The sequence below is a fragment of the Centropristis striata genome, chromosome 8 (assembly GCF_030273125.1).
Source record: "Centropristis striata isolate RG_2023a ecotype Rhode Island chromosome 8, C.striata_1.0, whole genome shotgun sequence".
NCBI lineage: Eukaryota > Metazoa > Chordata > Actinopteri > Perciformes > Serranidae > Centropristis > Centropristis striata.
The window spans coordinates 13,166,681-13,178,269 of NC_081524.1; the positions used below are offsets into that span (position 1 = coordinate 13,166,681).

The 11,589-nt window shown below is 36.2% G+C and overlaps 1 protein-coding gene across 1 annotated transcript; it reads right to left on the bottom strand.

Annotated features, from left to right (window-relative positions):
• Positions 1 to 3,822: 3,822 nt before the first annotated feature.
• them4 (thioesterase superfamily member 4) lies at positions 3,823 to 10,901 on the bottom strand. The gene is made up of 6 exons (XM_059338357.1): positions 10,557 to 10,901; positions 8,478 to 8,667; positions 7,461 to 7,623; positions 7,237 to 7,347; positions 5,597 to 5,721; positions 3,823 to 4,876 (listed from the first exon to the last, which is right to left on the bottom strand). The coding sequence occupies exons 1-6, from the start codon at positions 10,683 to 10,685 to the stop codon at positions 4,833 to 4,835; spliced, it is 762 nt and encodes a 253-aa protein (XP_059194340.1). The 5' UTR covers positions 10,686 to 10,901; the 3' UTR covers positions 3,823 to 4,832.
• Positions 10,902 to 11,589: the final 688 nt, after the last annotated feature.

The window sequence follows — 11,589 nt, forward strand, 5'->3', positions numbered from 1 at the left end:
CTGGAGAGAGTTATGTCACCGGCTGTTACGTAATAGCAGCGGATCGGGTTTTGCTTTGTAGTGCTCAGTTGAGAAATATAATCCCATGTTGCTGCCACAAATTTCCGCCACACTAATCGAGTAAATACAATGAATAGACATTAGATTCCTCTGCAGGTTTGGCCTTTTACACATGCACATTTCACAGCTAAAACAACATTAAATCCCTCTTCATATTCTGGTGTGATACCAGTTTGATACAAAGCACCTGCAGGGCTCTGTACATATATGCAAATGGATTATTTTAATAATGGTATGCTAATATAGGCTGCCTAATTTTATCTGAGGTAGGACTGCAGACACAAAGAAAACAATGAATAATCGATATGTCGTGTCGGTTTACATCATTGTGGTAAATGCTCCTCTAAGACGCTTACACTGGTCCACACATACTTGCTGAAGAGTCTGTCAGTGGTGGAATATATTGTACTTAATGCTGAGCTGTCCTTACTTTACTTTATGCCTCTACTTCAACACAATTCTGAATCATATTTTACTCCAAGTAACTACTTTGCAGATTAATACTTAATGCACAACACCTCTTAAAATATGATGAATTGAAGGTAGTAAAATCTGTTCCACCTCAACATTAAAATGCTGCTTTCATGCTTATTGATGACATCATAGTATGCAATGTAAATGTTGATAATGGTTTACTTCTGTTCCTCTAAGTACAGTACAGTTTTCTGGTATTTTAAATATAATTTTACTTAAGTAAGATCTTGAATATAGGCCTTTTAATTGTACACATCTTAAGTAAAGGATCTCATACTTGTACTCCTTCCAGTACTTCAGGACACCAAGCATCAATAAAATAATAATCAATTCAGACTGGAAGAAGTTGAAGCTACCAAGAAATCTAGTTTGGGTTCATGAAGCTTCTTCTAAAAAGTAGTTTAAAAATATTAAACTGCTACTACTTCTACTACAACTATAAAAGAGATCAACCTGACAATGTCCGTGTGGAACTAAATTATAACAGAATTGGATAGAAAAAAGTCACATAGCAACAAAAAGTTGACTTTATTGCAGAATGTGCCCACTTGTTCCCAGGTCCTACATAAACCAAAGAAAATTATTAACACTAAAAAATAAAACCCACTATTCTTTTATTTTTATTATTATTATTATTATTATTATTATTACAAGCAGGATTTCTCAGCCAGCCAGGTGACTTCTAAACTAGCATGCAACAACTTCTCTGAGCATTTCTTCTAATATTTTTCTTCTCCCCTGAAGAGTCATGTGGTCTGTGGTATGTTTAGAAATATTATTTTCAGGATGCAAATTCCTAGATACTCCTCTAGCAATGGTGACGCTCAGAAAGATAACTGTTAACTGTCGAGTCACTGACAGACACCTCGTCATCCTGTCAGGTGTTTCAGCACATGTCCGACTGAGCTTTGCAAGTGGAAGCTGCACTTTAACGCAATTATCTAAAGTAAAAAATCAGTTCTGGGAGTGTTGCAGTGGACAGAGCTAGTTGCAGGTGTTTTTAACTGAAAGCTGAAAACAACTGCCCCCTCTCTGCTCTGCCCCCCTCCACCCAGCGCTTCCTCAAACCCAACTTGACCACATGACTCTTCAAGGAAGATAAAAAAATAACTGCTGGTGTTCATTTGTCACACACACGCACAGTTTAGTTTTCAGAACTAAGGTGACATTTCCAACTGCACTTCACTGAGGTTAGAGATGTGAGGGGCCCTCAGAAGACCACCGGGCCTGTGCCCATGCACTCAGAAACCACACATGAGACCAAACTGTGAGAACTGAAGTTAAAAGTGTGCAAGGTTTGTAGACCCATATCAATAGTTTACAGCTAAAATAAAAAATCTCCCAGCAGCACCTGCCAATAAGCAACACTTTGCTGTATTTTAAATGGATGCAAAAGGATAGTGATAGTAAGTGTTTTAAGCTTAACGTCAAATAAATCAATGGAATTTATCAGAATTAATTTCTGAAACTGGATAACATCAGGGGGGAAAAAAGATAAATTTCAAGCTCCTTTTTAAATCTCTCTTGAACTCAAAAGAATTAATTGCCATGTTTGATGAACATCAACATTCGGTGCTACTGTCTCTGGACTCGCAGCTCAGTCATCTGACAGTTTGAATTAAGAGCAGGCATGTTTGTTCCACTGCTGCAGAGCAGTTTAAAGCAGAGAGGTCTGCAAGAAACAATAAGAAAATAAAAACTGAACTTTCTAAACATTAACCGACAACATCTTGGGCCTTTTTTGCGAGATGGGTAAAAATGTGAAATTAAGGTCGGCAAATTAAGTAATTAACTGTCCCCTATGAAACAAGGTCTACCAGGAGTGTAGTAACAAAAATATAATAAAAAATAATAATAATTATAAACACATTTCGTATTTATACAACACATGATAAGTTAAAAAAGTTACTGAACAAGACAACAACACAAGGCAAAAAAGTGAGGTAAATATCTTTATAAGCAGGTTGGCAGCACTGCAGACATCATTTAAGTTTTTGTTTGGAGTTTGGAGTTAGATGACCATTCATAAGATTCAATTCATGGCAAAATAGACAAATACTGTACTGTAGTAATTTTGTGTTGCTGCTAATAGGTAACACCTTATAATTTGAATGCTTATTTGTACAGTATGTGTCCTTAAACTAATTATACATATATACATACATATACATATACACATACATATGCATGTACATATACATATATATATAAAATACATAAGTTGCTTCAATTCAAAGTGAAGTAGCAACAAAATACGATAAGGCCCCCCCCTTAAAGACTAGGGCCGGCCCTGATGGTGTATACATTATTAATGTTGCACAATCAGATAATAAGATTACATTTACATTCAAATGTTTCATAGTTCAAGATAAAAGTCAAATAATTGAATGTCTTATAGTCAGTACAGTATGTGTACAACTACAAATAGTGCTTTACATGCTTTCAAGGCTGTCAGAAGTGCACCTTTTCAGCAAGGCTGTCTGCAGCTGAGCAGCAAAGCTCTGTGATGTGGATAGAGTTACTTATTATGGCATATCCTGGCACACCTCAGTGATTTCTGACACATGCTCAAAGTGTCAGAGTGAGTGAGACAAACCAGCCTATGAACATGATTACAACCACTATCATGATGATTTTAGGTTTAAAGCCCCCATGTCTCTGTTGTAATACTATTCTCATGCCAGGCAAATCCACACATCATATTCAAATGCAACCACGTCCACCACATGGTGGGGTAACAGTTAGCAACGCACACCTGAAATTCTAAGTTAAAATATGTAAGTAGGGAACCTGAAACTCAGTGTTGTTAGCTGAAATGTTACTAAAAAGGGTTTGATCTCCTTGACTGGCCCAATTTATCACGTTGAGGTTCAGAAAGATCTAAAATACTACAGACAGAGAGAAGCAGTAAATGACAGACTGCATCCATCTCTGAATTAAGTGGCCTTTTGTTGGTACAAATCCTGACTTTTATCATGAAGATATTAAGTTTAGTGCACTTTTTTGTTGCAAAAACCAATATCTACACTGCAAAAAAGCCAACTTGTATTTTTTGGCCTAAAACAGTGATTTAAGTTGGTAAAACTTGGAAATATAAATTATTGACATTTAGGGCAATAATGTAAGTTAGCACAACAAAGGAAGCCAGTTGTCTGCTCAAAAACAAGTTTGTGAGTTGTTGTTACTTATATCTTTAAGTTGGGGTTCACAACAAGGGACAATAGTTCTGATAACTCTTATTTCTTTGTTGTGAAATGCGGGAAAGCTGTAAAATTCGGTCATTAGCGAAAGCTAGCGGCTAACTGATGCTTGCGGCTAACTGATGCTAGCGGCTAACTGATGCTAGCTAGGCTGCTTGTTAAAGCTACAAGAGTAGCCATTAGCGTATCACTGCTAACTCAAAATTGTGGTCGCAACATTAGCTGACAGTTCATAGCGGCGTTACAATCGTGCCAATTGAGCACATTGCAGAAGTTAGCAGAAGTAAGGATTAAAAGATATTACAATTTAAAATTGTAAGTTAATACAACTTACAGTTGAGTTGACAAGACTGAGTTGAGCAGACTCAAAAACAAAACTTAAAATATTTAGTTTAATTGTCCAACTTAAAATTTTATTGAAGTTTGTTGCCTTGAAATTTTGAGTTCATCCAACTTTTCTTTTTTTGCAGTGTATGCAGCTTAGGTTTTTTTGGAATCCAGTTGACCCAGTCTTCTCTCCCTTATTTTTTGGAAGTTTAGAAGCAAAAACAACATAATACTAACCAAAACAATGCAATATTTATTCCTTGTTGCAAACTATTTAACTTGTTGACAAATAAACACATAATTTAATAATCAAATCATACCAATAGGTAAGGCTTTATTGGAAGAAACATAATATCCATTGTCATTACATTTTGAGCAATAATCTTACTTCCAAGTGCCCCATGTTACATAAATCGATAAATATTGTAAAAGTTACAATAAATAACCCATACATTTAGTGAAATAAATACTGTGTAGATATGTACTGTTGATGTGTTAATAACACTAAGCAGAGGTAGTCTAGTAAACGTTAAACAAAACTGTCAAATTTGTTAAGTTATTGGCCTGTGAAAGGTCAACAATGTCATATAGACAAGTTATCTTGAATCACATGGCAAATAAGTACACACTCCCCAAAAAATACTCCACACCAGTGACACACTCGTTCTCTCACACACACTCTGACTCTATCACACACACACACACACACACACACACACACATGTTGTGGCCTCAGCTTGCTTGGGTAAGAGGTAGGCTGGTGTGTTTGTGTCACGCTCCCAGTAGGTGGCTGACACTGACTGACAGGAACAGAGCTGCACGAGAGGCATGAAAGGAAACAGGACAGTGACAATAAAGATGTGACCAACCACAAGCTTTCACAACAACATATCCCATAAAATATGTTGTGTGTACACTACTGGTCAAAAGTTTTAGAACACACCAACTTTTCCAGAATTTAATTGAAAATTATGCAGTTTAATGTCTCAGTGTACTCTGAAATGAATGCACATTTGCAACATTTAAAATTCTTTATTGAGCATGATAGTGTTTTGAAAGTTAAAAAAAAGATTCAAAATCACATTTTATGTTGGACTAAAGGACTAAAAAAAGACACAAAATGACCAAAAAAAGACACAAAATGACCAAAAAATGACACAAAATGACAAAAAAAGACACCAAAAGACACAAAATGACTTAAAAAGACACAAAATGACCAAAAAAGACACAAAATGACTTACAAAGACATGAAAAGAATTCAAAAGTGGACAAAATAGCCCAAGACTCCATAGAGTTAAGTTGTTAACCCATTTCTTGTTCCCTGAAAAAGGCCTACTTGTATAATTCTGAAATGTACATTATTTTCCAGTTTTGGTTAAGCTTCCCTTTTTTTATTTACCTCTGGCAGTTCACCACTTACCTTTGTACCCTTTCAAGCTGTTCATTTGACTTGAACTGCTTGAATTTAAAAAAAAAAAGCTGGAAAAATTGGGGTGTTCTAAAACTTTTGACCGGTAGTGTATGTAAAAAATTACCTGTTGTTTCTGTGTGCAGTTTGGAGCCATCGCTGCTGGTCACTTTACATGTAATAAATGTTTTTCTGCCTTCCTTCTTATCCAGAGAGGATTCAAGCACCACTGTGCTTCCCAGAGGAACGGGGCTGCGGATTAGACAAGTGTTAGTCAGATCAAACGGACCATGAAGGATAATTAGGGTGGGTATTGTTAAAAAAATACTACAATACCAGTACCAATATCAGCACACTGTAAAACCTTTTACTGTAAAATTACAGTAAATTACTGGCAGCAGTTTCGCCAGTAATTTACTGTAAAATTTACAGTCTCTACTGTATTATAGAAAAACAGGTCTGTTTACTGACAAACTGTCTCGTAACGAAGAAAAAAAATAGCGCAACGTTTAAATCTAAATTATAACTAATCCATTTAAACTCTATATTAGGATTACTGGGGAAAAACACATTGTGATTATTTCAGCCCAGACAAAAAAGAAATAAAATAAAACTTTTCTTCTTTTCGAAAATAACGGCTTTATTTTCCTGACATGCTCAGCTGAAAAAAGTAAATTCCTGAAAAAAAAATAATAATTTTGATCGTTGAATGCCTGAGCAATCGTGATAACTCCCACAATGCATTGTTTTCACAGCAATATACTGTACAATCATAATACAGCAAGTTACTGTTAGAATTTGACTGTAAATTTACAGCAAAGTCTTACAGTGTAGCCTTAAAGTGATACTGATCCCAATAAAAAACTTAAATTGACACCTTTTTTTTCTTATTTAATTGGTTTCTTACAATCATGTTTGGGGTGTAGCTGCTGTGGTAGTGGGCCAATCACATGTCACATTAAATTGAACAATGCTTATGGTGATTGGCTGTGTGAAAAACCAAACATATATATTTTTCTACATCTGGGCACAAAGGGTTTGAATGCAGGTGTTGATTGATTAGAGATGTGTTTATACTACTTGCTACTGGGTCATTTCAGTCCATACCTTAAAGGTTTGGAGTATTGATACTGAGCCCTAATGATAACAGTCATACAATACGCACAAAATATACTGCAAAGAAACAAATGATCCACAGACAGAGATCCTGAATGCTCATCCCAAGAACCAAGAGACATGACAATATAACACTATAATAAACACCATAATACTAGTAAAGAGTATAATACTCAAAAGAAGACAAGGGTCCTTAAAATGTACATAAAACAATTTATCTATATGTTTATCAATACACTAAAGATGAAATAGTAGCATTGCTGGTAAGGTATTTTACTGTGTGTTCATGCTGTTTGTTTGTTGTTTTTTGTTTTCCTGTGTGACTATGCATGTATGTCTGGGTGTGTTTATGTGTTTGTCTAAACTGGGTATTTTGAATTGTACATATTTTTCTTTTTATATTTATATTTTTATAGACTTAAATGTTGCACTTACTGGAGAGCACTTTGAATTTCGTTGTACATGTGACAATGACAAATAAAGACCTATTCCTATTCCTACCTTACACATTCATGCATATTTAAACAAAGATACAAACTTTTTTTTTATTTCTGCTTGAGTATGTATAACAAAAAACACACAAACAAAACAAAAGCTATTTAAACAACAAGCTAACTGTTGTGTGTCTATAGAAACATATTGTTACTGTACCTGCGGTAGTTGATGTTGAGGTTGGCCGTCATAACTGGCCCAGAGAGGAAAGTAGCGTGAGTCCCTGTCACTGTATCAATCATAGTGGCTATCGCCCCCCCATGGACATGTCTGGAAACACACACAGTCTATGTAAGACATCAAATACAACGTTTAAAGGTGTAGTTTTGTGAAGTATACAACACACACATGCATTTATACACAAACATTAGTGCTTATCTCACCCTGGCGGCCCCTCCAGCAGGTGTCCAGCCTGTAAAATGCACACACACTTCTGCTCCTCACTGTTAACAAAACAAACATACTCGAACGCTGCCCCCGTCTCTCTGATGTTCCGGGTAAAAAGACGAGCTTTTGACTGGATCATCTTACTAAGATAAATTCCACCTGATGGGAAAAACACACAAGTTGACTGTCAGCAGCTAACAGAGCATCCCAGGGGGGGAAAATTACAGGTTACAGGTGCATTTGCAAGTTCATACACACTCCTGGTCAAAAGTTTTAGAACACACCAACTTTTCCAGAATTTAATTGAAAATTATGCAGTTTAATGTCTCATTGTACTCTGAAATGAATGCACATTTGCAACGTTTAAAATTGTTTATTGAGCATGATAGTGTTTTGAAAGTAAAAAAAAGATTCAAAATCACATTTTATGTTGGACTAAAGGACTAAAAAGAGACACAAAATGACAAAAAAGACACCAAAAGACACAAAATGACTAAAGAAAGACACAAAATGACTTACAAAGACATGAAAAGAATTAAAAAATGGACAAAGTAGCCCAAGACTCCATAGAGTTAAGCTGTTAACCCATTTCTTGTTCCCTGAAAAAGGCCTACTTGTATAATTCTGAAATGTACATTATCTTTCAGTTTTGGTTAAGCTTACCTTTTTTTATTTACCTCTGGCAGTTCACCACTTACCTTTGTACCCTTTCAAGCTGTTCATTTGACTTGAACTGCTTGAATTTCAATAAAAAACTGGAAAAATTGGGGTGTTCTAAAACTTTTGACCGGTAGTGTATGTATACTTTTATTCACTATTGAGATGTTCTTGTCACAGGAGTCAGGTGAAACAGGTTTTGCGTGTTTGTCTGCTCTTAGGGGAACAAAGGTGACGCAATGTGCCTGCAACGACCCCATCCGTAAGCATGTCAACATGTCAACATGCTTACTGTATTTCATGAACAAAACAAACAAGCAAAGAGAGAGAATAACCGCCACAGTCTGTATTTTTACCTGTAGCATACTTGAGGGAGCGATTGTAGCTTGGCAGTCTCTGCCACGGCCCCTCCTGTTTCTCTCCTCCCTCTGTCTCCACCTCACACTGGCTGTCATAATGCTCGTACAACCGCATCATTTCTGAGCCCCAGGAGGAGTTGGGCAGGCTGAAGTCCCGAGGCTTGAAGGAAAAGAGCGATTGCAGTGCCTGTTGAACAGAGAATTGTTTTACAATTTTGGTCTACTATGGGATTTGGGCAAACATAGCAGTAGGACTGTGCAGACTGTGTGGGGTAGAGCATTGCATTATTGGATTATATAAAAAATATGTCTTTTTCCCTTCATCTTTGACTGTTTGAGGCAACTGGAAGCAACATTGTAAGTCCAAGACCTGGACTGGCTTCTTATAGAACACTTGTTCTGAGTTTCCATAAATTACACATCATAATATGTATATACACTGTATTTGTAGTCTGTTAGATACAGTTGTTGTTATATCACAACATTCTTCACATTATAACGTGATAAATGATATTGTTATAACTTAAAACCTTTTTATATTAAACCTGAGTATTTTGTTATGCTTGCTATGACTGTTGAACAGAGAAATATAGAACAATACAAATTTGTCACCATTTGTGCTATTTCTACCAAGGTCTCTATTCCTTTATACTTCTGGCTGTATGAGGCCATTGGGGACACTGTTATAAATCCAACACCTGGACTGCTTTATAACAATACTGAATTTAAGGATTTTTTTTTCTATGTTTACAAAGATAATAATGGATAGCTTGATTGACAGCATGTGCTACAAAATGACTGCATATATGTGCATTGCTGATACAATGCTACAGTAAAACCTTTGTAGAAAAACTCAAAAGGGGCAGTGCAACCTTTGACACCAGTGATAAAGATTAGACGACCTTGGGGTGCCTTCATTTCTTGAGATAATGCTTTGTCAGAGCAGATTACAAGAAAGCTAAGAAGGGCCAAAACTCCTCTCTTCATGACATTCTTTGTTTTGGAAGTCTTTTTGTAAAGCAAAACAACAAACAAATTGCCAACCCATTATTGTTCCATTCATACAAATTATTCAAGGCTAAACAATAGATTGATGTTTCGACATGGCCTAAAAATAACATTTTAACCATGACTAAACTTCATACAAGATATCTTCATTGTCAATGTACAAGTAGAATGAAATGTCGTAGGAGCTCACTTACAGATTCAATAGAAATATTTACAATAAAACGTATGAAAAAATATTTGAAATGTTATGTACAAACAAAGCAAGGTAAAAAGACTGTATAACAATACTATAACATACAAGTAAGAAAAATGCTGTGTGAAACACGCAAGAACAGAATAAAATAAAAAAGACAGAAAGCGACGGAGCTGCAATGTACCCCTGAGTACAAAATAAGTAGTCTTGACAGTTTGTAATGTGATTATCAGTGACAGTAATATTAGATAATGATTGTAGGTAAAGGAGTATTTAATAGTAGTATGAATTGCACATGATAAACCATTATTGCACATGGAGATAAATACAGTCTGGGGTAACAGCTGTTAATAACTACACATACAGTCATGGAAAAAAATATTAGACCACCCTTGTTTTCTCTAATGTCTTGTTCATTTTAATGCCTGGTAAAACTGAAAGGTAAATTTGTTTGTTTTCTTAATGATAACCAAAATCATTACCAAGAAAACCATGGGAAATGTCTAGATATCAGCTCTTAAATTAAACTCTTATGAGCTATTTTTGTTGTTATCATTATATTTGTCCAAACAAATTTACCTTTAGTTGTACCAGGCATAAAAATGAACAAGAAATTGAAGAAAACAATGGTCTAATATTTTTTTCTATGACTGAATATTTTCTGCTTTTGATTGTTTAAGAGCTCATTGACTGAGTTCCCATTGATGTCCCTAGTGTTTGTTCAGAAACACACCAGAGCTTTACAATGAAACACAGGCTGAACTGAGAAACATCTGGAGGGAGTGAGAGGAGAATGAGCCCACAGCACACACAGATGAAACCCCCATTCAAAAAATCCTTTTCAAACATTGTCATCAACAGTTTGCTCTACCTACCACCATGCTCCGGACAGCGGTGGTCCTGACTGAAACGCTGGCTGACTGCTGGCTGAGTTGAGTCGGTATAGATGAGAGAGAACCGAGGCGTTTAAAGCCATTGCATATTCTTACAAGGCTCCTTGCCATATGTAGACTGTTTTCTATTAAAATGATGGTGAAAAATTTCAGCTAGATAACAGATGATGTAACGTTTTTCTAGCTCACGTAACAGGCACCGCTACGTCCTATCGTTTCAGTAAGCACTGAAATACCGAATAAGCATATAACATATAATGTACCGCAATCATTTTTAACACGTTTCTTTTTCCTCCAAAATAAAAGCACGCCTTGCAGTGGCAGGGTGTGATTGTTTATAGGTGACTTTCATGTGTCATCATACGGCTGGGTGCCGGCCAACTTCCGGCAAGCGGGGACCCCAGCCTCAGCTACAGCGTCATTCGGGTCACGTGGCCTACACCTTGCACTGTGATTGGCTGTTTGTGGTTACATTGGTAGTGACGTCATGTATGACTTTTTTTTTTGCTTTCCCACCCCCCCATCACAGCAGGGAATGTCACCCTGTTAAAATAATCGCCTATGTCATTTTTTGTCAAAATTGTTTTTGTTTTTTTCCCAAAATCATCTCCTCATAGCCACCTATGGTAAAATCCCCTACATCCTCAGTTGATCAGATCATGTGATTTTACCCCTTTAAGATCATCACTTCTTTGACAATTTGCCACATTCATAGGCATCAGATAAGAACCCAGCAAAGAAGAGCTAGAGGGAGATTGTTTAGTTATCAGTTTAGTTTATCAGTGTTTTATTGTAGACACTAATGTTGGTAACACTTTATTTTGAAGGTGTCTACATAAGAGTGACATGAGCGTGTCATAAACATGACATGGGATGTGTCATGAACATTAATGACACTTTGAAGTAACATTAATGCTCATGATACTTGTCATGTCATGTTTCTGACAGGCTTGTGTGACTCTTATGTAGACACCTTCAAAATAAAGTGTTACCATATCTTGCTTAAGTCACAAAG

Excerpts from the sequence above, each read along its gene's own strand:
- them4 (XM_059338357.1), bottom strand. The coding sequence starts at position 10,685 with ATGGCAAGGAGCCTTGTAAGAATATGCAATGGCTTTAAACGCCTCGGT. Across the intron at positions 8,668-10,556 it reads CCGCTGTCCGGAGCATGGTG|GCACTGCAATCGCTCTTTTC; the intron begins GTAGGTAGAGCA and ends TCTGTTCAACAG. Across the intron at positions 5,722-7,236 it reads CTCAACATCAACTACCGCAG|CCCCGTTCCTCTGGGAAGCA; the intron begins GTACAGTAACAA and ends TCTAATCCGCAG.